The following is a 26,080-nucleotide window of genomic DNA, read 5'->3' on the forward strand; positions in this document are numbered from 1 at the left end:
CACGGATAGCCAAGCCCCACCCACCACCGTTAAACCCTGCCCACTACCCAAATGGCCCCTCCTCCAGAACCGAAGGCTCCGCCTTCATACGATGTCCCGCCCCTTAGAGTTCACCCCCTCCTTCCTTCCCCACCCCCCGCACTAACTGCGAGAACCCGGAGGGTGGGAGATAACGGTGTGTGTGTGGGGTGTCTCCACCCTGCCCTGCTGGCCTGCTTCGTCCATCCGTCGGTCTGTCCACTCCCGTCCCCTTCCACCTTCTCCAATCCCCCCCACACTCTGGAGGGCGGGCGGGCAGGCGGGTGCGAACGAGGGGTGTGCGCCGCTCTCTCGGCAGGGGGCGGGGGAGGCGGCCGCGCGGTGACGCGCGGGGCTGCTGCGGCTGCTCAGCCGGCGGATCATCACTCTCTGGCTGGGATGGACGCGGGGCGGGCGGGCCCTGGCGCGCGGGGCCAGGAGTCCGGGCCTCCCGGCTGCTGAGCGTTGCCCGAAGCCTACCCCTTACCTCCGCTTTCCCTCATAGGATCTGTGCCGACCCCCGCCCCGGGGCTCCAGACTCGGCTCCCGCCCTCCTCTGACTCCCCGGACCTCCCCCTCCCGCCCGCCCTCGGGATCGACTAGATCCCTCCCCCTCCCTGAGGATTCCGGCTGGATCCCTGCCCCTGCACCGCGGATCCTGCGCTCCCGGGTTTTGGCCCCCTGGGGATTGCCGTGGACTCCTCCTCCCGTACCCGATCCCTCAGGATCCTCCGCCTATACCGCCTTTTGGTCCCTCGAAGCCAGCCCACGGAGCCAGTGGATTCCCAATCCAGCCCTGTCCCGTTGCCTCCTCCTCCCTCCGCCGTCCCCACTGCGGGGTTCCCTGTTCTTGGGCTCCTCCTGACCCCATCCCCTACCTCTCCTTTCCCCGGGGATCGACTGGATCCCGGCCCCGCCCCCGGGGGCTGGGGCGATCTCCCTCCCCCGCCGGGTGAGGCGCTGCGGGCGGGGGCTGGGCCTGCGGGGCCGCGGGGGCTCAGAGGCAGCCGCCCCCCTCCCGAAGCCCGTCCGCCCCCTACTCAGAGCCCTGGATGGAGGCACCACGGCCCCAGGGCTGAGCCAGGTAGGAGCTAAGCCGGGCCGGGTGGAGGGGGCTGCGTGGCGGTCCATTGGGGTCTCCCTCTCCCCATCTCTCTCCCTGCGCCTGGTTTCCCCCAGCCTGCTCTGTCTGCGTGTCTCCGCCTAGGGATGCTCTCGCCGTGTCTCTGCGTCTCGGTCTCTTTGTCTCTGCCTCTCTCCAGCCCATGAATGATCCTTTGAATGGGCCCACAGACCCCGTGTGTTCCCATCTCCCCCTCCCCCTCCTTCTCCCCTTCCCGGCCAAGCCATTTTCCCCACTGCAGGAAGAAGCGGGGGGGCTATGGCCTGAGCCCCCGTCCCTCAACTCTCCCTGACCGGGGGAGTCAGGCCTGGGCAGGAATGGAGCGAACAAGGCAGAGGGATGGGGGGGGCAAGATGTGGCAGACAGAGATGAGGAGAGCAGGGGAGAGAAAATGGGGGAGACAGAAATAGGGAAAGAGAGAGAGAAGTAGAAGGGGATTGAGAGAGAGATTTGGGGAAGGGATTTGAAGGAGACAGAAAAATGAGAAACACCAAAGAGGAAGGTGTAGAAGAGAGATGAAAGAAGACTGAGGGGCGAGAGACTGAAGGCAAGAGCTGGAGCAAGCTGGAAGAGGCCGTGGAAAGATGCTCTGAGGGAGCGCTATGGAGAGGAGAGAGATGGGGGGGTCCAGTGGGAGGGAGGAAGGGAGAGAAGCTGGCAGGGAGGAGGCCAGGGGCCCAAAGTACCTTAAGGGAGGGGGGTGACAGAGGCAGACCTTGTTCGCGGGAGGCGGAGGGGGCGGGTGGGGGAGGGGCGGCAAGGCCATGGAAGCAGAGTCCAGCCTGGCATAGGCAGAGGAGAACCTGGAGGAGCCAGCCCCAAGCCCCCTCCAGGTGATGGGGGAACAGGAGCTTAAGAGGGCCTGAAGAAAGGGAGGGCATGACTGGGTGTGTGTGGTAAGGATTCCTGTGTCCTCATCTCTGGAATAAACTGACACCTGCAGAGAGCCAACCGCGGGCTGGTGCCTGGCTCTGAAAACCCCGCGTCAGCAAACAGCTCTGGCGGCTGTGGGGGGGACGGGGGGGCTTGCTGAGATGACCCGGGTGTCTTCCCCTTCAGTCCGATCTGTTCCCTTGTCCTGCTCCTGCTGCCCTGAGCACCCAGGCATCAAGGCAGCAACTGTGGGGCCTGGCAAGGGGAAGGGGAGGTGAATAGCTGGGATGGGATGAGAAGAGGCCAAGGTTTGTCCCCAGGGCATGGGTCAAAATGCCATGCATAGAAGAAGAGGTGTCTGGGGTTCAAGGCTGTTCAAGACTGTGGGAGGGGAGCCATTGGTGGGTGCGCCTGATTCTCCTTAAAGCCACCTCAGCACCCCTTCTCCCCAGCCAGAGGCCTGGTCACTAGGGCTAGTTCTGACTGGCCAACAAGGGGCAAGAGGCAGCTCTTTTAGGGTTCTCTAGGCCCCTAGTCTCCAGCTCCCCTCAACACATATACTTCTCCCTCTATGCGAAGGCTGGGGGAAACTCTAGCATTCTGACTCATGTCTCTGCTCTCCTCCTCATGCCCTGAATGGACCCCATAACCAACCCAACCCCTTCCCGTCTTCCTCCAGACCCCCACCCCCACCCCCACTCCAGGGTTAAAGCTGCAGCCCGTTGCCGAGGTAGCATTGCGGGGCAGCATCCTGTCGCCCGGCAACCGGCTGCAGAATCACGCACCTGTCCCCGGATTTGCCCCTCCAGCATCCCCTCCCCATCCTCTCCCTGCCTCAAGGCACCTTAACTTCTGAGGGGAGCAATGGAGAGGCCCTGGGGTGCAGGGGTCTCCCCCACTACACAAATCCTTCTAGAATGAGATGTTGAAGGGAGGGTAAGGTGCTGGGCTTGTGCAGTCCCAAGAAAGACCCAAGTCTGGCCTGGGGTGGGAGTTCAGTGCCATGAAATTACAGCTCAGGAGTGATTAACACGTATAAACAAACCCACCACTTCCTGCTAATTAATGACTTGGTATTTTTATCTTCTCTTCCTTGTCTGTCTCATCCCTCCCAGGAAGGTGGGAACTGGGACTCCTGAGTCCCTGAGGAGAACATGCCTGGGAGGGATAAACAGCTGGAAGGGGAAGTACTGGGTCTGGGGAGCTGACCCTCCTTCCCCTCTGGTGGTCCTAGACGTTTAACACATCTGGACCTCACCCCAGCCTCAGACTTTTCTATCTGGGTCCCTGCTGAGGGGAGGGGGTGGCTGGGGTGGGGGGGGAGGTGTCAAGGGGCCAGAGGATGGAAGAAGGGGGACAACTTGGTCTGAATTCCGAGTCACTAACCACCTGTCTCTTCTGTTTCCCCATTCCTGTCTGTCTGCCCCGTCCAATTTCCCTTCCCTTCTTGCACCTCTTCTCTGTATTTTTCTGTCCGTCCGTCTGTCTGTCCCTCCTCCCCGCAGGTTGGGCCTGCCTTCACCTTCTCCCACTTCCTTCCCCTTCCCCACCCCTCGCCCCCTCCATGGAGAGGAACAGACCCCTTCTCTGTCCCGTCTAACCCAGGTCCCTCCCCACCCCCCTCCTCCCTCCCTTTCCCCCGCCCCCTCCTCCCTCCTGGGGCGAGGGGGGCCTCCCTCCCTCTCCCCCCCCTTCTCTCTCTCTCCGAGGGGGGGGGTCCCGGGGAGGGAGGGGGGGTCCCCCGATCAGCATGTGGCTCCTGGCGCTGTGTCTGGTGGGGCTGGCGGGGGCTCAGCGGGGGGGAGGGGGTCCCGGCGGCGGCGCCCCGGGCGGCCCGGGCCTGGGTCTTGGCAGCCTCGGGGAGGAGCGCTTCCCAGTGGTGAACACGGCCTACGGGCGAGTGCGCGGCGTGCGGCGCGAGCTCAACAACGAGATCCTGGGCCCGGTCGTGCAGTTCCTGGGCGTGCCCTACGCCACGCCCCCCCTGGGCGCCCGCCGCTTCCAGCCGCCTGAGGCCCCCGCCTCGTGGCCCGGCGTGCGCAACGCCACCACCCTGCCGCCCGCCTGCCCGCAGAACCTGCACGGGGCGCTGCCCGCCATCATGCTACCCGTGTGGTTCACCGACAACCTGGAGGCGGCCGCCACCTACGTGCAGAACCAGAGCGAGGACTGCCTGTACCTCAACCTCTACGTGCCCACCGAGGACGGTAAGGGCGCGGGCACCGGGCCGGGCCCCCGGTGGACACAGCCCACAGACATCCATGCACACCCTCAGGCGCCGGCAGGCCCCGGGCCGGGAGCTGGGCCTTCGCCGGGGCCGTGAGGGGCAGTGCGTCCCTGCGGGCTCTGCGTGCCCTCCCAGGGTGGTACGGGTCCCTGCCAGGCAGTCCCAGGAACGAATCCCACAGTCAGCCCAGAAGCTCTTTGTGCACCCAGAGAGCCGATGGCGAGGGCCGCAGGACTAGGCTGGGCCTACCCACCCCCTGCCCACAGAGGCACACACAGAGGGGACACTGAGGGCAATCAGGTGGTGGAGGCATCCATCATCAGCTGCGTAGACAGCCACTCCGGCTCTGCCCCATCTCCTGCGCCCAGGCCTGGGCTTGTCCCCAGCCACTGCCCACTTGAGCTCCACCTCCACCTCAAGGACAGCAAAGACTCCGTCTCCCCAGGCCAGCATGGGCAGACGTCCTTCTGTCACATGCAGGGCCCCTCACCTGAGCTGAGTGCCTCTTCCCCAGGATGCTCTGTCCCCTGATCGCCATACACTCCTGAAGGATCAGGGAAGCTCCTTGCCAAGGGCCCCTCCGCTCACAGCACAGCCCTCCCATCCCCAACAGAACACCTTCCCCGGAGCTCCGAGCTGGCTCTTCTTGACAATGAACTCTCTAGTTCACTGCGGCAGTGCTCTAGTCCCCAGCAGCAGTTTCCCACTGGACAGTTCCCCCCAGCCAGCCTCCAGCACATCGAGCCCAACCAGTGTCAGTACCTTCCAGCAGCCCGTGGCAGAGGGTAATCAGCAGGCCTGCAGCCACCCCGACAGACCACCCTCACCAAGAGCCCCCACGTTATCCTTCCTCCTCCCCGTGTCACCACTCCACAACCCCCGACACACACAGAGACCATCCACTCTGATAACACCCGCCACAGGCCATTTTCCAACAACTTTACATATAGGCTTGGTATCCAGGAACCCCACTGTACACCCTACACACCCAACACCCACACATCATGAACTCAAGTCCCACTACAAGACCAGGAATTTCAAATACTCAACACTCAGGTCAGGTACCCAACCGACCGGCACACTGACCTTGTGCTCTAGAATCCCACATATCAAAATTCCCAGCACCTTCACACAGCACGGACGCCAACACTTCTCTGGAATTGTGTACCCTGTCACCCGTGTAGACCTGTGCTCCTCAGTATCTCTGGGTATAGATCATGTGCCCTAGTAACACCCATACACAGACCTTTACCCCAGTAACCCTGCAGCTGGACCACGTGCTCCAACAGGCTACTCACACCACGGTCCCCTATGTTTTCAACACCTCTCAGACATTGCTTACCCCAGCTCCTGCCTAGAGGTCATCAGTATCATACCTCAGGCTGTGACAGCACAGGTGGCAACCCTACACCCTACTCACAGATCAAGTACTCCAACACCTCGCTCCCTGCACCCGGAGGACATGCCAATCACAGAACACCTCATGCACCTCAACACCATCACTACCCCTCCCCGTATAAGCCACGCCTCCTAGCCACCCATACACACAATGCACGGAAGTTTCTGCCCCAATCCTGTTCAGATTCCAAGCACTCTGATAGACCACTTACCCTAATACATTCCACACATCCTCCCCAATATCCCAACACCCTCTGCCTCAGAGCCGTCCACTCTACCTTCCCTTGCCCTCTCATGGACCACCTACCTACCCCAGCGCCCTCCTACCAGTGAATTATTCACCCTAGTGCCTCCAATAGGCCACCCATCTCAATGCTCTCCACTCGTGGACTCTCCACCCACATCTTCAGGTAGAAAGCTGTCCCGCCTGCAAAGCCCCGCTCAGTGGGCTATTGTCTCGTCACCCCTCATGTGAAACATTCACCCAGCACTTCCCACTAATGGACTGTCCACCCCAGCACCTTCACACAAACTGCCCACCCTGCCCCCACCCCACCCATGCCCACACCTTCTGTATTTTTAACCATCGCTCATTGCAGACCTGCTTGGGGCCTGACACATTCAGGTGATCTCACTGAATCTTCACACCAGCTCTGAGAGGAAGACGTTGACTCAGGCACACACACACACACACACACACACACACTCTCTCTCTCTCTCTCTCATACACACACATCATATTCTCACGCGCACACACGCCCTGCTGACTTCATCCCCATCCCCATCCCTATCCTGTCAGAGAAGAAAAGGCCCTGATCCTAATGGGTCCCCGTGGGGCCATCACCACCAGTTGGGAGAAGCCTTGCGGAGGCTGGCCTCAGCCTTACTGACCCATCCCTCCTCATGCTGGTCCCCAGGCCACCGAGGAGAAATTGATCAGCCTGGGGGAACCCCTCAGGTCTCTGGGTTCCAGCTCTCCCTTGACTAATCTCGCAATCTGAAAGAAGCCTCGAGCCAAACTCTGAGCCCCGTCTGAGGCCTTTCCCTGACCGGTCACACCTTGCGCCTCCCCGCGCCTCCTGGCACCTTCTGTGTCGGGCTGGCTCAGGGCACTGTGTTTCCTATTCCCTATTTGTGGACTGAACCCCCAACTGGGGAGGGGGGCTTTTGGCATTAGAGCAGGGGTTGGTGGGGGGCTGGCGCCCCTGGTGGGGAGTTCACCATCTGTGGGGGAGGAGAGCAGGCCTGGGTAAGGGATGAGGGTGGGGAGGGGGGTCAGAGGGAAGAGGTGGAGTGGAGGGCAAGACCTGATGACCCCTTTCCCTGCTTCACCCCACAGTAGGGAGATGGGGTGAGAAGTCAGGCTTGTGAGTGCGGATGGAAGAGAAATGCTGGCTGGTGAGAGGCTGGGAGGTGGGCAGGCATCCCTCGCTGACCTCCCCCCTGCCGGCCAGTGGAGAGCTGAGGGCTTCCAGGGGCTGTGAGCTGTGGGGACGGGCTGCCCCACCCCCATCCTACCCTCTGCCCTCCAGATGGGTCCAGAGGGAAGCAGAGTCCTTTCTGCTGGAACCCCTCCTCTCTACAGCCTAGGGGAGTGGGCAGGTGCTTGGCTGGTCCTGAAGAGGGCCTGCGTGAGTGGTGGCGCCCCTCCCCGGGCGGGACGCAGCTGGCCTTGGGCTCCCAGGCTCCCTGGTTGGCTTCCCCTCCCCTCCCCTCCCACCCACCCCACCTCTAACACCGTTTCATTTCCAGCAATTAGCAAACACTTGGACAAGCCAAATCCTTTCCAGCCACATCAATATGTCTTAAGACAGGCCTCAGCCCACTCAGGCACCCCACCCCCCCAAAACCAGCCTTTTCTTTGGGGCATGACTTTTTCCGGGGAGGGGAACAAAATTTGGGTTGTAGAAACGTTTTTCTCTTTTCTTGGTTTCTTTTTCTTGAAAACAAATTTTGCTTTTTTTGGCTTATTTTTTCTGCCCTTCACCCTCCCCTTTTCTGCTTTCTCTCCTCCCCTCCCCATCCACCACCTCCCCTCGACCCCCATCTTTCCCCACAAAATTGTCCTTTTTTCTCTGTTTTGTGTTCCCGGTCTTAGGTCCGCTCACAAAAAAACGTGACGAGGCGACGCTCAATCCGCCAGACACAGGTAGATTTAAAAATCCCGCTGCTGCATGTGGTTGCTGATAAGAGGACGTTCTCGGCCCCGCCCCCTAACTAAATACCCTCACAGCCCTCAAGGCCCCTCAGTCGTTTTCCCAACTAAAAACGAAAAAGAAAAGAAAAGAAAAATTTGTAATAATTGGAAAAAAGAATTACGAAAACTTCAAACGAAATTTGAACAATGTTGGACCCACTAGAAAACCGGCAAGAAAAGCTTAAACATGGTGAAAATAAAGTGCAAAAAGAAATTGGAATGTCAGAAAAAAAACAAAAACCAAAAAAACACCAAAGAATTGGATAAAATGTTTAGTTTGACAGACATTTGGACTGTTTTGAAACTTGTGAAATATAACATTTGAAAAAACAATTTTAATTTGGAGCAAAATAACATTTGAAAAAAACAAATTTAAGTTGGCAAATTGATGACACAGTCGAGACAGCAGAGACCTGCTACAGTTTCCAAAACAAAGCCTGTCCGATGCAGAAAACGCACATTTGAAGCAAATTAAAGAATTTGGACATTTTTGAAAACAGGGCCCAATATCTTGAAGTTTCACCACAAAATTTTGAAAAAGTGCAAAGAACTTTTTTCTTTTTTTCTTTTTTTCCAAAAACGGATCTTTTTCGGTTTCTTGGTTTTTTGGGTTTTTTTTCTTTTCTTGTTGAATCTGCCCCGAGAGCTTCTTGTTTTTTGGTTGTTGTTTTTTTCTTTCTTTCTTCTTTCTTGATCCTGTTTTTTGTTGTTGGTTTTGAATTCTTGTCGCCCCAGCCCCCCTTCCTGCTCCTCCCCTTTCTGACTCCCCCTCCCCCCTCGCTGGGAGTGGAGGTGCTGGGTGGGGAGGAGCGGGGAGGAGTGAGGACATTTAGGACAGGACCTCGGAGGGAAGGAGACCAGCCTGAACTGTTGGAAGGCCACTGGAGGTTCAGGAACAAAGGGAAGAATAGGATTGGGGGAGGACACAGAGAGGGCGCTGCCCACCTAGGAGCTCCTGGCCAAAGTCAGGTGGAAGGAGGTGTCATAGAAGGTCCTAAGAGACAGGAGGCAGGAAGCTGTCTGTGGGGGGATGGAGGGGAGTGTCTCAGTGACCTGTTGGTTGACCTTCTGCCAGGAGGGAAGTTCCTAGCGGCATGAGGGAGGCGGACAGAGGCACTGGGGACCAGCTGTGCTGGCGTCACCCCAGGCCTGGATCTTATTTGCCCGAGTGCCCAGGCTGGTCAGAGATTGCAGGTGTCAAGAAAGAGGAGGGCCTGGAGACCAGGGGTGACGCCAGCACAGGCACTGTGGCTGCATCGTGGAGGAGCTGCAGGGGCAGGGACCCCGGCAAGCCCTCTCAGACTCCCACCCTCTTCCAGAATTAGTTACCCCTCAAGGGGCCTTCTACATATGGGAGTGATCATGGGATCCTTTGGGGACATGGCAAGAGAAAGATCCAGAGCTCAGGACTTAGGCCAGTTTGGGGGGTCCGAGACTAGAGCTGCACCCTGGCTTCATTAGGCAGGCTCTTTCCCACCCTGCCGCCTCCTGCCACAGTAATTAGGCTGGGGGTTGCCATGGTAACTGGGGAGGTGACCTAGAAAGGAATTAGGGCGGGGAGGAGACCAAGCCCCCAGGGACCCTAGGGCCTGGCACCCCCTCACCCACAGACCAGGCTACCATGTGGAGCTGAGGCCCACGGCCTGAGTCGAAGGAAACGCCAGGACCCTCCCAGGATCTCTAGCTCCAGTGGCAGCCTTGGGAGCTCGCTCTTCCTAGGAGCAGGAAGGAGATTTGCTGTGTGTGTGTGGGGAGGGGTTCCCCTGGGTCCAGCAGATGCCCTGAGGAGGGCCAGCCCCCAGCCCTGCCTCTGCTAGGCTTCTTGGAAGGTCTGCCAGGCATGGGGAGAAGTGCTGTAGGGCACACCGGCAGGAGGTGGGGAGGGATCTTCTGCCAGGGCTAGCTGGGGAGGGAGGGAGGGGAATCCGGTCTTGCCCCCCAGGGATGGGAGTGACATGTCCCCTGAGCTCAGGGCTGGAACTCAGCAGGCCTGGGAGCTGGGCGGTGCTGCTTCTGGTCTGACTGTGTCCTTGTCCCCCACCCCCCGGCCCACCTACCCGCCCCCTCCCCACGCAGATATCCGGGACTCCGGGAAGAAGCCGGTGATGCTGTTTCTGCATGGCGGCTCCTACATGGAGGGCACCGGGAACATGTTCGATGGCTCTGTCCTGGCCGCCTACGGCAACGTCATTGTAGCCACACTCAACTACCGGCTTGGGGTGCTCGGTGAGGGTGGGCAGCCAACTCTAGGGGCTGGAGTCTGGGAGGAGGGCCTGCCGGCAGGGTTCCTCTAAACCCAGCAGAAGCAGAATGGCTTCTGGGCTGGACTGAGCTGCCCAGAAAGAGGGCAAGGGTGCTGTGACACCCCCAGGAAGCCCCCTTTCTTCCTCTACCCCCAGGTTTTCTCAGCACTGGTGACCAGGCTGCAAAGGGCAACTATGGGCTCCTGGACCAGATCCAGGCCCTGCGCTGGCTCAGTGAGAACATTGCCCACTTTGGGGGCGACCCCGAGCGCATCACCATCTTCGGATCTGGAGCAGGGGCCTCCTGTGTCAACCTTCTGATCCTCTCCCACCATTCGGAAGGTACCAGCCACCTCCTCAGCCTGTCCCTCCTGTCCCCTTTCTCACACCCCCGACCCCACCAGGTCCCCCTTCTCCTCCCTCAGGCTGTTACAGCCCAGCCTAAAGCCTGCCTGTCCCACCAGGGCTGTTCCAGAAGGCCATCGCCCAGAGTGGCACTGCCATCTCTAGCTGGTCTGTCAACTACCAGCCGCTCAAGTACACGCGGCTGCTGGCGGCCAAGGTGGGCTGTGACCGGGAGGACAGCGCCGAGGCTGTGGAGTGTCTGCGCCGGAAGCCTTCTCGGGAGTTGGTGGACCAGGACGTGCAGCCCGCCCGGTATGGGGGTGGGAGAGGGCCAGGTCCAGGCCTCCATTCTCCTTGCTGGTTCCAAGGAGGTTGAGGGTGAGAGGTGCCCGCAGGCCACAGGCATTCCATTTAGCCAGGAGAGGTGGGCTTCAAGGCCCTCCCGGGGCCCTGCCTTCTCCCAGAAGCCTTCCCTAGGCGGAGGTGCCTAAACAGAGCCAGTGTGCACAAGACTCCATGAAGTGCTTGAGGGAGGACTTCCCGAGAGGCCAAGTACCCTGAAGGGCTCAGAATGTTTTAACTAGGGGAGAGGGGTCTTCTGAGCAGAGGACTCAGCAGGCTGTGAGCTGAGAGGAGGCCGGTGAACAGGTGATGCGACCTTGACCCCTTCTCCCCAGCTACCATATCGCCTTTGGGCCCGTGGTGGACGGTGACGTAGTCCCCGATGACCCTGAGATCCTCATGCAGCAGGGAGAATTCCTCAACTACGACATGCTCATCGGTGTCAACCAGGGAGAGGGCCTCAAGTTCGTGGAGGACTCGGCGGAGAGCGAGGACGGCGTGTCCGCCAGCGCCTTCGACTTCACCGTCTCCAACTTTGTGGACAACCTGTATGGCTACCCGGAGGGCAAGGATGTGCTGCGGGAGACCATCAAGTTTATGTACACGGACTGGGCCGACAGGGACAATGGCGAGATGCGGCGCAAGACCCTGCTGGCGCTCTTTACCGACCACCAGTGGGTGGCACCGGCTGTGGCCACCGCCAAGTTGCACGCTGACTACCAGTCCCCTGTCTACTTTTACACCTTCTACCACCACTGCCAGGCTGAGGGCCGGCCCGAGTGGGCAGATGCAGCGCACGGGGATGAGCTGCCCTACGTCTTTGGTGTGCCCATGGTGGGCGCCACCGACCTCTTCCCCTGCAACTTCTCCAAGAATGATGTCATGCTCAGCGCCGTGGTCATGACCTACTGGACCAACTTCGCCAAGACCGGGTGAGGGCCAGAGGGACTGGGTCGGGCATCTCTGCGGGTCAGGGCACACACCCCCTCCATCCTCAGCCCCTTCTCTCCCTCTCCTTCACACGGCCATCATTCCTCCATCAAGGCACTCTTGCCTTCTCGACTCAGACACCTGCCGGACAGCTCTTCTGTGTGTGTTGAAGACTCAGAAGAGTTGGACAGAGCGGACCCTGTCTTTTCTGGGGGGCGGGCTCACTTGGTGCCTTCGGCTCCGTGTCTGTCTCTCCTTCCCTCCCTTGCCCACCCAGCTCTCTCCTTCTCCTCCCAGAGCTCGGCCCGCTGTCTGAGTGCTCCCGTCTGTGTGTCTGTGTGTGAGGGTTTGTGTCTGTCTGTCTATTGCTGTCTCTGCCTCTCTCTCTTGAAATCTATTGATATCTCTGCTTGCTTTGATCTGGTTACTCTGTACTCGCTGGTTTCCCCCTAGCTGTCTCTCATGTCCTTTTGTGTCTCTGTTTCCATATGTCTCTATCTCATTCAGTCTCAGACTCTGCCTCTGTCACTGGTGGTCTGTCTCTGCCCTCTCTGCCCCTCTGTCCTCATCTCAGACTGTCTCTGGCAGTCTGGCTTCATCCCTATTTGTCTGTCTGTCCGTCCGTCTCTGGCAGTTTCTCTGTCTCTTCGTGTCCGTCTCTGTCTGTCTTCCCGTCTCCCCAGCTCTCTGCATCTCTGTCCATCTCTCTCCCCATTCCTCCCATAGCACGCCCCCAGCCCCGCCTTTCATGGGAGCCTCACCCTTACTCCTCCTTTCCCTGCCCCCCTGTGTCCACAGCGACCCCAACCAGCCGGTGCCACAGGACACCAAGTTTATCCACACCAAGCCCAACCGCTTCGAGGAGGTGGTGTGGAGCAAGTTCAACAGCAAGGAGAAGCAGTACCTGCACATCGGCTTGAAGCCGCGCGTGCGCGACAACTACCGCGCCAACAAGGTGGCCTTCTGGCTGGAGCTCGTGCCGCACCTGCACAACCTGCACACGGAGCTCTTCACCACCACCACGCGCCTCCCTCCCTACGCCACGCGCTGGCCGCCGCGCCCGCCCCCTGGTGCCCCGGGCACTCGCCGCCCGCCGCCTCCGGCCACCCTGCCGCCCGAGCCCGAGCCCGAGCCGGGCCCCCGGGCCTACGACCGCTTCCCCGGGGACTCCCGAGACTACTCCACGGAGCTCAGCGTCACCGTGGCCGTGGGCGCCTCCCTCCTCTTCCTCAACATCCTTGCCTTCGCCGCCCTCTACTACAAGCGGGACCGGCGGCAGGAGCTGCGGTGCAGGCGGCTCAGCCCCCCCGGCGGCTCGGGCTCCGGCGTGCCCGGCGGGGGCCCCCTGCTCCCTGCGGCCGGCCGTGAGCTGCCACCCGAGGAGGAGCTGGTGTCGCTGCAGCTGAAGCGGGGCGGGGGCGTCGGAGCGGACCCTGCGGAGGCCCTGCGCCCCGCCTGCCCGCCCGACTACACCCTGGCCCTGCGCCGGGCGCCGGACGATGTGCCTCTCTTGGCCCCCGGGGCCCTGACCCTGCTGCCCAGCGGCCTGGGGCCACCCCCTCCCCCGCCACCCCCCCTCCCTCCATCCCTTTGGGCCCTTCCCCCCACCTCCCCCCACCGCTACCAGCCACAACAACACGCTCCCCCATCCGCACTCCACCACTCGGGTATAGGGGGCGGCTCGGGGAGGCCCCCCTCCCCGGCCCTCCCGGCCCGCTCAGAAGGCAGGGAGGAGGACTTGGCGACAGGCTTTTGTCGTGTGGAGCTGTCACACGTCGAGGAGCTTTAGGTGGACATGGGTTTCCTCGCCGGGATGTGTGCGCTTCTCCCGCGCGGAGTGGCTCGTTCTCTTCTCCGGACCCGGGCCTTTGAACAACTGGGGGGGTGTTTTTTCCCCTCCGTCGTCTGGACACCCGTCTTCGGTGTGTGGAGACGTGGAAGTATTTTCCCACGTGGAGGTGTGCTTTCTCACGAGGGGGTGCGTTTTCCCATGTGCAGGGTGAGGTTTTTTTTTGCCGCCCTGGACACATGTTGGCTCCCTCAAAGAATTTCTGTGGGGATTTGTGCCCCAGAATCCTGTTCCCTCATGCCTTCTCCCACCTCCTCCCTCCTCCCACCCCCTGGAGACCCTGGAAGTGGTGTGTTCACAAACAGCGACCCTTGGCCACCGGACGACGCAGGGTGGTGCCTGGGAAGTAGCGAGGAAATCACAGCCCCCCTGCCCTGCCCCCAGCCCTCCCGCCCCAGCGAAGCATGTGTATCCCCCGTGGCACAAGTGAGGTGAAGCACGGTCTCCCCCAGGCAGGCCTTGCCTTCCACAGATGACAGACACACATTCCCTGCCGCGGGGAAGGGAGGAGATCCTGCATCCCTGTGCTGCCTGGGAACGTGTCTTCCCCTGGGTCCAGGATGCATTTCTGAGTGGAAACATGTTCTTGCATGTGGATGTATGTTTTCCCATGCAGACGGCCCCTTTCTCTCCAGCACATCCCTGCATCTTACGGCCTCAGGCCCAGCACTTACCTTCTCACAAGGGAGACTTGTGAGAAGGACAAGTGAAAGGACTTCAAACTGACAGAAGCTGAGGGGGAGGGACAAACCCTGAGGAGACGAACAGACCCTAAGCTCTGCCCTTCCTTCCCCTAGAGTTCGGGGGGTGGGGGGCTGCGTGGCACCTGCCACCCACAGAGGCCGTGCATGTTTGACCAAAGCCCTCACCGCGGTCTGAGGGCAGCCCTTCTTCCCTCAGTCCTCAGACCATCTCTCATCCGTGCCAAACTGGTGAGGTGGGTTTGAGGGGCGAAGACCCTCCAAAACGTGCCAAGGATTCCTCAGCCCTGGACCCGGGCAGGTAGGATACAGGAGAGGGGGAGGTGGCAGCTAAAGGGGTCCCGCCTGCGTCCCTCTTCTCGCCATGTCTCATCCCTCCCTCTCTGCCCCTGTTTTCCCTCCCCCCTTAGCCGTCCCCCTCTGAAGACATCCCTTCCTGGTCTCAAGCCAGCTTCTCCCCTCAGCTGCCCACCCCCTCCTTTGACCTGCCCCCTCTCCCCCAGGGCTGAAGGAAAGGAGCAGTGGAGGGGGGAGGGGAGGAGAGCAGGGGAGAAAGGCTTCCCCGGACAGGTTGGGGGAGAGAACGGGGTCAGCTGTACTGAGGAACAGATGGAGGGGACAGTGGGGGACGGCGCTTGGGCAGACACCAGCAGGAAGAATTTGATTTGAAAGGATGTGTGTAAGGTGACTGCCCAAAGAGAAACGGTCTTGGCCTCTGGGGAAAGTAACAATGTCGGGAAGGGTTTCAAGGGACACCAGCCGAGAAGGAGCCAATCCTCGTCTGCTGGCATTTTGTGGGTTCATTAGTGCCAAATTTGAATAGGGGGTGGAGTGCTGTCTTCCACTGACCCCCAAATCCCTGGTCTTGGCTCCCCAGAACTTTGCCTCCTGACTGTCCCTTCTGCCCCCACCTCCACCCATGGAAACTTAGTTCTTTTCCCACCCCTTCCCCTGCCTGGTCTAGCTCCTTTCCAAACAGCCCTGCCTTCTAAATGCTAGGGACCTGGGCCCTGAACCCTGTAGACAGATGCCCCCCAAACTGGGGCATGGGAGGGGGGCTGAGGGATCCCATGATTCAGCCACGGACTCCAATGCCCAGCCCCTGTCCCCAGAACAATTCCTTGACAATCCCATGTCCCCACCCCAACCCTTCGCGGCTCTGTACACATTTTTAAACCTGGCAAAAGATGAAGAGAATATTGTAAATATAAAAATTTAACTGTTGGTTTTGCCTGCTGTTGTGTTGGGAGGTAGGGGTGGGGCTCTAAAGAAACAAACCCTGGAGAAGTGACTCTGCCAGTGAGGGAGAAGGAGGGGGTCCGAGCCCACAGCCCTTTCCAGTGAACAGCTCTGAGGTCAGAGAGAAAGGGGGAGTGGGTGCTGGGGTGAGGTGGTCATTGGTAATGGGGTTGTTCGGGGAGTTAAGATCAGGACCAGTGAGTGTCTGTGCAGAGGTCAGAGCCTGGCGTAGAGGACCAGGCAGGGGCTGATGGGGACAGACAGCAAACAGGCCAGAGGGCCTATGGGCTGGTGCAGGTGGCTGGCTACAGGAGAGACACGCGAGGTGAAGGGTTTGGCCTCTGCTAAGCCCTGGCCCAGGCTGGAGGGTCAAACACAGGCCCAGGACTCTCCCTCTTGGCACATGTTGAGGGAGAGCCCCACATCACTGTGACCTGCTTACCCCCAGGAGCCTCTGGGACAGGAAGGCGGCCGATGGTACTGTGGGCACAGTAGGTTGGGGGCCTATGGACCCCCATGGCCACGGCTGAGTGGCCCCGGCCCGGGTGGGCCTCGTGTCACAGCCCCAGCACCAACAACTGCCAGGACCTGGGCAACTCCGTCCTGTCACTGCTGGGCCTCATCATCTGCGTTAACATTGGCATCAATACGGTGACACTGGTCAGGGTGGGGCCGGGTGGGAGGGTGCTGGCAGGATGGCTGGGGGGCAGGCCGGGTGGCGGGGGCCTGCCTGGAGTCACTGTGTCCTCCCCCACCTAGCTCTGGCGCAGACTCCGTGGCGTCTTACACCAAGTGTTTCGAGTTATTTGTGAGAAAGGTAAGTGGAGGATGGGGAGGTTGGGGAATAGGAAAGGCAGAAACCAGGTGTTCTAGCCCTGACCTTAAGCGGGCCCCTTCCTCTCCCGCTCTCCCTGCTCAGACACCGTAACTATGCAGATTCTCTTCCTGCACCCTGCCTCTCCAACCCTGGAGAAGCCAGGCTCCCCACCAGCCTCTCACCTGTCACCGATCCACAGAAGCTTCTGAGTTATGCTCACCTGGGAAGCAGACCCAGCCCCCGAAGCAGAGCGCCCCTGCAGTCGGCCTTCGGTGCACCATGGACCCTGTGAAAATGACCGTGTCCCCCCACCCCCACTCGCCGCCGTCACCGTCGAGACTCTTCAGCACGCCGCGCCCACCGCCCCGTAGCCTGGGACCCTGACACTGACAGCGATGACGAGAAGCCCGCACGTCAGCACACAACAATCTGCCCCCACAACTGGAATTGCCCCAAGGACTGGGAAGGCTTTCAGTCCACCCAGGGGTTCTGGACTCCCTGGGCCCAGGATGCCGTGGAGCCACCTACCCAGACCATCCGCTTCCAGCAAACTGCAGAGGGAAGGCCGCTCAAAAGAGAGGCAGTCAGAGCTGGGCCTACAGGCCTACGCGTATACCCTGTGAACCCCCGCCCCACAGCCCTCAGGCCCTGAGCCACAAGAACGGGTGGGGGGTGCCCCAGGCAGAACAGGAGCAGTGCTCACCAGCCCAGCCACCCATCCTGGGCCCGGCCCACGTCGCAGACATCCCCTGGCGCCACTCCTCGGGGCGCGTAGCCTATAATACCAGAGACGTGAGGCGGCGGCTGCGGGAGGTGACCAGGGAGGTGGAGGCCCTGTCCCACTGTTACCCCCCGGTCTCTGGATCCAGCATGGCTGAGGGGACGGGAAAGGCCTAGGTATATCATTCCCTGACAGAGAGGTGACTGGAAGAAGAATAAAAAGAAGAGAGGAGGTGGTTTGTGGTGGTGTGGGGGGGTGCCAGGGCCCACACAACACCCAGAAGCCTGGTTGCTAAGGAAATGATCTCCCTGGCAACAGGGCCTAGAGAGCCCTGAGGACCCTCATCAACCTCTTGGCCTCCCCAGGCCCTGTCCTCAGCCCTTCCCCAGGCCCTTCTTGGTTCCAAGGCTCCCACCTGCCTCTACTCTGTTCTTTAGTGCCCAGGGAAGCCCCCCAAATCCCATTCCAGATCCCCAGGCAGTACTGGCCTCAGTCTCTCAGAGGTCCGGCTCCTACCAGAGCCCTGGTTTAGGCTGTAACTACAGGTGAGGTGTGGTCCCTCTGAAGCCCTGGTTCCTTTGGGGAGGGATGGCTGAGCGTGAGGGTACCCAGGCCCTCACAGTTCCCCAGTCAGAACCCAAAGCTCCTGTATACTCGAGAAGGCTTGGAGCGGAGGATAAAATATTGAGGACACTCTCAAGGGCTGCGTCCACACAGCCCTGTGTGCCCTCACTCCTCTGATTAGCACTTCCATGTCACAAATGAGACTGAGGCTCAGAGACGCCAAGTGACTTATTCATGGTCACATGGACACCAAGGATCAACTTCATGGCCTCAGACGCTCCATCCCTGCTCCCACAGGTAGATTCCCATTGCTACTGGCCCATCAGAGTCTCCTCCCACCTTCCTCAGTTTCCCATGTAAACTCATCGGGATATTGCATCCACTGGACAGCAGGGAAACCCAGGCCCTACCTACTTCTAGACACTTGGGATCACACACACGCACACAACCTGGGAACAAGGAGCCAGGTCGAAGGGACTAGACCTCACCTTCCATACCAGATGGGTTCCTGGAATGTGAGCAGATAGGCCTTCTGTGAATCACCCTGCTTCTCTGTTCATTTTCATTTGACTAACGTTATCGATCATTTTAAGCTGATTCCATTAAGTGGGTCTATATTGAGCACCTGCTACGTGTTTGGAGTCTTGATGGAAAATGCCCACTGGCTCTTTCTATTTCTTTCTTTCTTTTTTTTCTTTTTGGCCATGCAGTGTGGTTTGCAGGATCTTAGTTCCCCAACCAGAGATTGAACCGGGGCCCACATCAATGAAAGCGTGGAGTCCTAATCACTGGACCTCCCGGGAATTCCCTGTTCCTCTATATCTGTTGAGATGTTCATTGTACAAACAAAATGACTTGAGGTTCCCCAGGTACCACTTTCACAGACCCCAGCAATGAACCCTGTTTATAATAGTAGATTCCTTTTGTCATATCACAATTACATCTATTTTGTGCTTTGTGAATTTCATGTGGTTTTCTCAAGACAGCAGCTAACCGTTTTTCAACTGGGAGGGTTGGCTCAGTGGGAGGGCAGTTGGTTAGGAAGGAGAGAAACCATGGTTGGGGGTGGTCTCTGGCAAAGGTGGCAAACCCTTGCTCTGAAGCGAAGGGGCCAGTGGGCTCAGTGACCACCAACACCTAAGGCTGCAACCCCCGGCCAGGAAGGGGTGGGTACGGTGGGTACTAGAGGGGTTATGACAGGGAAATGGGCAGGACAAGGAGGGGATGGTGCAGTGGGGCGACCCCAGAGGGGACTCTTACTGTCACTCATCCATCTAGTCACCCTCGCTGCTGGCCCCAAGCAGGCGTGGGTGGAGAATAACAACAGGCTACATAAGCTGCTATAGTGTCTCGAACAATGAAATGGAGGAAATCCTTTATGCATGATTCAGTCCCTATGAAGACTGTCTCTCATCTGTAGCAACCATGCTTGCAAATCAAGTTAAGCAAGGCCCTGTGGAGACAGAAGGGCAGACTGAACTCTGGGGACTAGGCTCCATGTAGTGGGAGCCGAGGGCAGAGATGGCCACATAAAGGGCCAGCTGAGTGGATGAAAGATTGGCCACCTCGGCATTGTGACTCCGTGCAACGTGCCTCATTGTGACCATGCTCCCTCACCTGTTGGTGGGTGTCTGCAGGTCCTTGGCATGACTGCACTGTGGGTCAGGGCTGGTGGCGGGGGGGGGCGGCCCGCGGCCCAGGTGGCCCTAGGACCCCCCCACCGTGGAAAACCGGCTCTGGTATGACAACCTGAGGTGCTGCCATCAATACCAAGAAAGTACCCAGAATGCGGAGGACTTCCTACTCCTGCTGCCGGGCCTTGTCAGCACTGGGATCAGCATGGCAACTATGGTCAGCAATGGTTGGGGACCACCAGCAGGGGTGAAGAGGGCTGAGGGTGGGAACCAGCTGCAGCCTGCACCTCCGTCTGCAGGAACGGTCTTGGCTGGGACGGGGGGTGAGGGTGGAGAGCCTGGCCTTCATTTTCACCCACCCCAACCCACCCCACCCCACCCCAGGTATGGCATGGGCTCCAGAATGCCTTAGACAAGACCATCTATTGGATTAATCAGAAAAGTAAGTACGGAAGACAGGTAGGGGGTACCCCTCCGCCACTCCCTGGGCCCTAGAAACCCAGGACCCCAGATTCCCAACCCTGAACTCTTCTGACAGTTGCCCTGCCCTCACGGACTCTCGCCTCCACCAGATGAAATCTCACAGGCTTGTGAAAGGTCCCCAACCATCCTCCAGCCAAGGCCCAAGATGTCCACATCCACTGCATCCTGGACCCTGTGGAAGTGAAGATGGCCCGGCCCACTCGCTACTCCCTGTCCTCCTACCATCATCTCCACAACCATAGCCGCAGCTGCAGCCGCCGCCCCTGCAGCCACCAGCGGAGGCCGAAGAACCGCAGACAATTCCCCTACAGCCGCTCAGGCTTCCGTAGGCCGCATCGCAGCCACGGGATGTCACAGCTGCGGCCGATGCCCTCCTTTGATCGGGAGGACCCGGACTCCTACCTGGAGGAGGAAGATGACCTTTCCTTCCCACAACCCAAGTACCCGTGGGGGTGCTGGGGAGGGCTCTATCAGCAGATGGGCCTGCCTTCCAACGTGGGCCTCTGGGGCCGTCAGGGTGGGATCCTGGCCAGCCTGCCACCACCCTGTCTCTACCTGCCGCCCGAGCTGCGCCGCATGGCCAAGCGTGTGGAGGCCAAGTCCGAGCTAAGGCTGCAGTCCTTCGGGGCCCCCTGCTCACCAACCCGCATCTGGGGCAACGTGGAGGCTGACCAGTGGACCTCGTCTCCACCACCTCTCCGACGGCTGCCCCCTAACCCCCCGTGGGTCCCTGGGGGGCACAGCACTTACCCCTCAAGGGGCCAGCTGCCGTATGACTCCTGGGATCAACGGCGGCGTGGTCTGGAGAGCTCTGAGCCTCCATCCGCTCTGGTGCCTCGGGGCTGCCGGCCCGAAGCCTGGCAGCGCAACTCCCCCCCGGCCCACGGACGGAGCCTCCTCAGCTGTGCTCACAGCCAGCCCAACCGCAGCCCACACCCCTTCACGGGACACTTGAATTACTCCCAGGATCCCCACGAGGCGCGGCGCCGGGCGGCCGAATGGGCTGAGACGCTGCCCGTGCGGCGCCCTCTGGCCACGTCCGCCTCCCTCAGGGTGCTGGCCGAGGCCTCGGACCAGCGGGCCCCGGCTCCCAGCTCAGCGCTGCTCCTCCGCCCCTCCCAGCCCCTGCCCGACGTCCAGGCTACCGAGCACCCTCCACCCCCACCCACCTTCATGCCACTCAGGCGGAACCCGGGGGGCAATGCCAACTACCAGGTGTATGACAGCCTGGAGCTGAAGCGGCAAGTGCAGGAGGGCCAAGCACGGGCCAACTCGCTGCTACCTTCCACCTCGGCCTCGAGGCCCTCTCTGCAGGCGAGCCAGACTGGGAAAACGAACTGACCAGTAGCAAATGGGGCCGGGGGCGGGGGGCGGCAGGGCATGGAGAGAGGAATAAAGAGCGCCAGAGTCCAGGAAACATTGGTGGTCTGTGGCTTGGAAGCACCACTCCTTCTGCCAGCCTGGGTCCCTGCGCTTGGCTTCCTGCAATAAGAAGCCAGTGTCCCCTTCTTGGCCTGAGAGTCCCCTTGGTTTAGTGGCCACAGTTCTGCCAGCAGGCCCCTCCTGGTCCTATACCATGCACTAAATACATCTGCAGCTGCAGACTCCAAACCACTGGTCTCTGGGCACCTCCTCTGTGTCTCAGCTCTCCCTGTCCCCAAAGAGCCTCATACAAGAAGCTGCTTCCAAACTGGGAGGTTCCACATCTGGGCAGGTCCAGCTCCAGGCCCAGTGAAGGGCATGAAGAAGGCTGAGGCTCTGGACTCCAGCCAGGCCTTCCGCAGGGCTCTGAGGCCAAGGTCTTCCTAGTCTCAAGAGGGGCCAAGAGACGGAATGTGTCATTCGAACAAGTGAGTCAGCGGGCGGTGAGCGAATGAATGACCGCTCGAGGGGATGTGTGCCGGCCTACGGGCCCTGTTTGACTGTCCAGGCTCAGCTTACCTGACCCTGGTTACCAGGGGAATGCCACCCTGGGCCCTCCTTTTCGTCCCTCTCCCTCACTGTGACCTCACCACCTGCCCCATATGACACAGTCTGGCTCCCAGTGACTATATGGAGGCCAGGGGACCCAGGCAGTCCTTGGACCCCCGGCCACGGGTAAGTGAGCCCTCTGCCGAGCCGAGCCATGCTCTGGCACCATCCCCAGGACACGCCAGGAGCTAGGAGACTCAATTCTTCTGATCCCGGTCAGCTTCATCTTGCTCAACGTGGGGATGAACGTGGTGACTATGGTCAGGGCAGGATCTGGGCAGCGGGGTTGGGGGAGCCCTGGGGTCTTGAAGGGGCTGAGGTTGGGAGGGCTGCTGGGGTGTGGCCGGACAAGGGTTGGATTTCAGGGCTCGCCCTGCTCCCGGCCTCCCCCCTCCCCTTCTTCCCTCAGCTCTGGAGGCATCTGAAGAGATTCTTGCGGGCACTTTTCAAAAGTATTTTCCCCAAAGGTGAGTGGGCGCCAGCGTGGGCTCAGGGGATGTGGGCCTGTCCCCTTTCTTCTATCCCTGCCTTGATTCTCAGCCCCTCAGGAACCCAGGCCCTGACCCATCTCGCCTTTCCCCGCAGACAAGGAAGCCAGCTGTGTAGGCAGCCATCGCATGCGCAGGCGCTGCTCCCTGGATCCCAAGAACCTGTGCTCAAGAGTTTCTTCCCGCTTCCGCCATCGCCCAAGCTTCCTGCTCGGGCACCCAAACCACCCTGACTCCTGGATACCAGACACAAAGGATGAGAAGGCTTCTAAGTGCTGCTGGATGCCGCCTCAGTGTGGACGGGCTGGGGCTTCCACGGAGGTTCCACGGGGACTGTGGAAGGAGCGGGTAGTGAGAGCTGGGGAGGCCCCTCCGGTCACAGCCTTAAAGTCCCAAGCCACCTTGTACTCCAGGTAGGAGACATCTTCCAAGCTCCGCAGGATGAGCAAGGTGGACGTGGTTCCACTCCGCCTGCCCCAAGAGAGCAAGACTAAGACCCCAGACTCTGACCCAGCCCAGGCCCCAGCCCGGGCCCAGACCCACCCCCCAGTTCAGCCCCCTGCGCATGCTCCTGCCAAGGCCCAGACCTTCTCCTCAGCCCACCCCACTGAGCACACCCACCCCCAAGTCTGAGACCTGCTCCCGAGGCCACGCCCATGAGCACACTTCCTCCCAGGCCCAGGCCTTCTCCCTAGTGCACCCCACTGGGAACACTCCTGCCAAAGCCCAGACCTTCTCCTCCACCCACCCCACTGAGCACGCCCCACCTCAGGTCCAGACTTGCTTCACATTCCACCCCCCTGAGCACACCACCCCCCAGGCCCAGACCCCCTCCCCAGCCCTCCCCCCTGAGCACAGCCCTGCCCAGGTCCAGGGCCCTGAGCATACCTCAGCCCATACCCCAGCCCAGGCCCAAGCCCAGGCCCCTCACACGCCTCAGCCCAGTCCCTGGGCCACACTTCTCTCTGCACCCTGACCCATGCTCATCTGACCTATACCCATGCCAGCACTCTGGTCCCTCCCCCAACTTCTGCCCCAGTCCCTCCCCCAACTCCTGCCCCTGCTACTACTCCTGCCCTAGTCCCTACACCAGCCCCTGTCCCGACCTCTGACACAACCTCTGTCCTAGCGCTGGTCATGGCCCTGACGACCACTCCAGTCCCTTCCACCACCCCTACCCCCATCCTAGATTCTATTCCCTCTACCTTGTCTGCCTTCAGCTGAGGCCTCTCCTCTGGCCGTGTGGTCTACGATGCCCGCAGGGTAAAGCAGAACTTATTCCATGTGTGTCCCCCTCAGAACTCTGGGTATTCCAGAAAGGACTTGGGTACCCTCTCCAGGCCCCAAGAGGGGCATGGTCTGGTGAGCTCTGGTACAGCTGAACACTCAAGCAATGTAGTGGGGACAGTGCTAAGCCCTCCACAGGATCCATTCTGGGTTACCTGGAGTTGGGGAATATGGAAGGGAAGACCTCAAATGATTCCAAAGACAAATTTGTACAGTCCAAGACCTTCCCTTACTGCAGCTTCCTTCCTTGCAGGTCTCAGAAGAGAAACACGGACCCCCACACTCCAGTCTACCCCACATTCCTGTACTCCAAGGATGCTGCACCTTCTCAACCTTGCTTCCATTCTCGAACCAGTGCCCAGAGCTCACCATGCACCATGCCTCCACCATGCACTCTTTATCTGCCTCTTGTTTCTCCCAGATCATGGGTCCTTCATCAACACAGCAACCACCAGAAGCCCTCCACCTTAATACAACCCCCCACCTTCCCCCCAACCTCCAAGTCTCCTCAGTCTGTCCTCTCTTCCCAGGGGCCCATCTCTCCCCAGTTATCCACTACTTTCCAAACCCCAAGCCAGGCCCAACCCCCTGGACTTCATGAGAGTCTAGGCTTCAACCAAGTCTCTGTTCTCCCAAGGACCCCAGGCCCTTCCAAAGTCTGCAGAGTTTCCAGAAACCCAGGCCTTACCCCAAACCCAGGCCTCCCCCAAGAACCCAGGCCTTGCTCAAGATCCAGGCCTCCACAAGCTTCCAGGCCTTACCCAAGATGCTGGAATTTACAGGGGCTCAGAACATACCCATGACCCTAGCTTACACAGCACTCAGGAATTAATCGAGATCCTGGCCCCCATAAGGGTCCAGCCCTTACTGAAGACTCTGGCTTATCCAAGAGATCAGGCCTCCATAACAACTCATGCCTTATCCCAAATCCTGGCCTCCACAGGAACCCTCTAGGAACTGACTCTGTCCAAGTTTTGGGCCCACATCAGACCCGAAAGTCATTTATATCTGAGGCAGTTCGTCGAAAGGAGGATGCAGGACAGCACATACCATGTACTGTGTCCCACCCAGTCAGAACTCCTGCTCTCCCAAGGCTCAGGTGGCCTACAATGACCTGCTAACCTTCTCAGAGGTACCTATACTGATTGAGCTGCAATCACCCTCCCGGCGAGCAGGCAGCCAAGACTGGGTGTACCTCAGTTCCTCCAGCCTGCCAGTACTATCGCCAGATGTCTACGCCTCCCAAAACCAGCTGGAAGCCCTACTGTCCTGGGTCAGGCACCCGGCTAGGGCATGTGGTCTTTGGCGCCCGCCAGAGACAGTTCAGAGCAGGCAGGGACAAGTGCGAAGCTGTCTCCCAGGCGCCTTCACCGAGAGACATCCAACAACTCACCGGAGACCATCAAGGAGTGGGGATATCAGTGTGCTCAGAGCAACTTAGAAAAAGGGGGGACAGATATGCATGAGGAATAAAGAGACAAGAGAAGTGATCTGTGGTTATTGAGGACATCCACCCCAGCCCCATCCCACAGGGCCTGATGAGGACCTAAACTATTCCTGCTTTCCTTCCATCGCTGTCTAGCTAAATCTGTTATCCCCAAGGCCCTAGAGCTGCATTGTCAATTACAGTAGCCACTGGCCAAATGCGTATTAGAATGTAAATTAGTTAAAATTAAGGAAAATTAATTCTGTTAAAAATTAAGTTAAAAATTCTCTTCCTCAGGGAACAGAATTTCCCTGGCATCCAGTTCTGTTCCCTGGTGGTCCAGTTGTTGGGACTTGGCGCTTTCACTTTTGTGGCTGGGGTTCAATCCCTGGTCAGGGAACTCAGACCCCGCAAGCTTCATGGCTTGGCCAAAAAAAAAAATTCTGTTCCTCAGTGCCATGATCTTCTAAGTGCTCAGTAGCCACATGGAGCTAGCGGCTACTGCACTGGACGGCACAGGTTTAGAACATTTGCATCATCATGGAAAATGCTATTGGAGAGCAGTGCTTTAGAGTTTAGAGAGATTTTCCTTTCCCTGTCACCCACCCCCAGCATCTTAAAGCTCCCCCAGAGCCCAGAGAACTTAGCTCTTCTTAGGGTGGCTCGGAAGCCACCCTCTGGGGAGGAGGTAAGATGTGGGGATGGACACCCAGTGCCTGATTTCCCCAGACTGTGAGAAAGAGCCCAGGCTTCAGTTTTCCTCATCTGGTCTCTTGGGTCACGACCAGATGTACGGAAACTTGCCTCCCCCATTCTGGGCTGTGTTTGGGGCTCTTGGTTACTGAAGGAGAAGACCTCTCTTTGTCAGTGACTAGGAAACCTTGTGTTTTAGGCTCCCCAAATTGAGCCCTGGATTCTGAGGGTCCCCTCCTTCATAGGCCTCTCAATTTTTCGAGGTGTCTCCACTTAATTTTCTTGCCCATGGACTTAGGCCTAGTTCACTGTGGAGACAGACCCCTGGGAAAAAGGCATGTAAGAATTCCTGGTCCAGGATGCATTGGTCTAATCTGTGAGCGTGTCTCTGGTGTCCTATCTTTCTGTCCTATTATTCTGGCTCCTAGTTTCATCCTGGACTTAAGCTGTGTCCCTGATAGCACTGGTCGCTGAAAGCCATTTCCTTCCCCTGATAATTTTTCATTGCCCT

The 26,080-nt window shown here is 59.4% G+C and overlaps 4 protein-coding genes across 4 annotated transcripts; all 4 read left to right on the plus strand.

Moving 5' to 3' along the window:
• Window positions 1–356: 356 nt before the first annotated feature.
• NLGN2 (neuroligin 2) lies at window positions 357–15,470 on the plus strand. The gene is given in 9 exon segments (XM_060291030.1): window positions 357–1,102; window positions 3,520–4,221; window positions 7,738–7,788; window positions 9,913–10,062; window positions 10,236–10,421; window positions 10,544–10,736; window positions 11,102–11,698; window positions 12,495–13,266; window positions 13,268–15,470. Coding segments are annotated over 8 exon segments (2,508 nt in total). The 5' UTR covers window positions 357–1,102; window positions 3,520–3,764; the 3' UTR covers window positions 13,370–15,470.
• Window positions 15,471–15,611: 141 nt separating this feature from the next.
• SPEM1 (spermatid maturation 1) lies at window positions 15,612–18,509 on the plus strand. Its single transcript, XM_060291033.1, is given in 6 exon segments — window positions 15,612–16,145; window positions 16,245–16,302; window positions 16,502–16,608; window positions 16,610–16,884; window positions 16,886–16,916; window positions 16,918–18,509. Coding segments are annotated over 6 exon segments (924 nt in total). The 5' UTR covers window positions 15,612–16,001; the 3' UTR covers window positions 17,227–18,509.
• A 683-nt stretch (window positions 18,510–19,192) lies between these two features.
• SPEM2 (SPEM family member 2) lies at window positions 19,193–21,485 on the plus strand. The gene is made up of 4 exons (XM_030852247.2): window positions 19,193–19,210; window positions 19,298–19,438; window positions 19,606–19,680; window positions 19,819–21,485. Exons 1-4 carry the CDS (start codon window positions 19,193–19,195, stop codon window positions 21,043–21,045), a joined length of 1,461 nt encoding a protein of 486 aa, XP_030708107.2. The 3' UTR covers window positions 21,046–21,485.
• A 112-nt stretch (window positions 21,486–21,597) lies between these two features.
• Window positions 21,598–24,891, plus strand: SPEM3 (SPEM family member 3). Its single transcript, XM_070044505.1, is given in 13 exon segments — window positions 21,598–21,654; window positions 21,828–21,935; window positions 22,085–22,142; window positions 22,261–22,790; window positions 22,840–23,134; window positions 23,137–23,547; window positions 23,550–24,106; window positions 24,150–24,267; window positions 24,270–24,506; window positions 24,509–24,644; window positions 24,646–24,798; window positions 24,800–24,842; window positions 24,844–24,891. Coding segments are annotated over 13 exon segments (2,751 nt in total).
• Window positions 24,892–26,080: the final 1,189 nt, after the last annotated feature.

Source organism: Globicephala melas, chromosome 20 (assembly GCF_963455315.2).
Source record: "Globicephala melas chromosome 20, mGloMel1.2, whole genome shotgun sequence".
Taxonomy (NCBI): Eukaryota; Metazoa; Chordata; class Mammalia; order Artiodactyla; family Delphinidae; genus Globicephala; species Globicephala melas.

What these genes read in the sequence shown, in the direction of transcription:
- SPEM2 (XM_030852247.2), top strand. An exon ending in GGATCAGCATGGCAACTATG is followed by an intron (nt 19,439 to 19,605) that starts GTCAGCAATGGT and finishes ACCCCACCCCAG; the next exon opens with GTATGGCATGGGCTCCAGAA. An exon ending in AAAGTAAGTACGGAAGACAG is followed by an intron (nt 19,681 to 19,818) that starts GTAGGGGGTACC and finishes GGCTTGTGAAAG; the next exon opens with GTCCCCAACCATCCTCCAGC.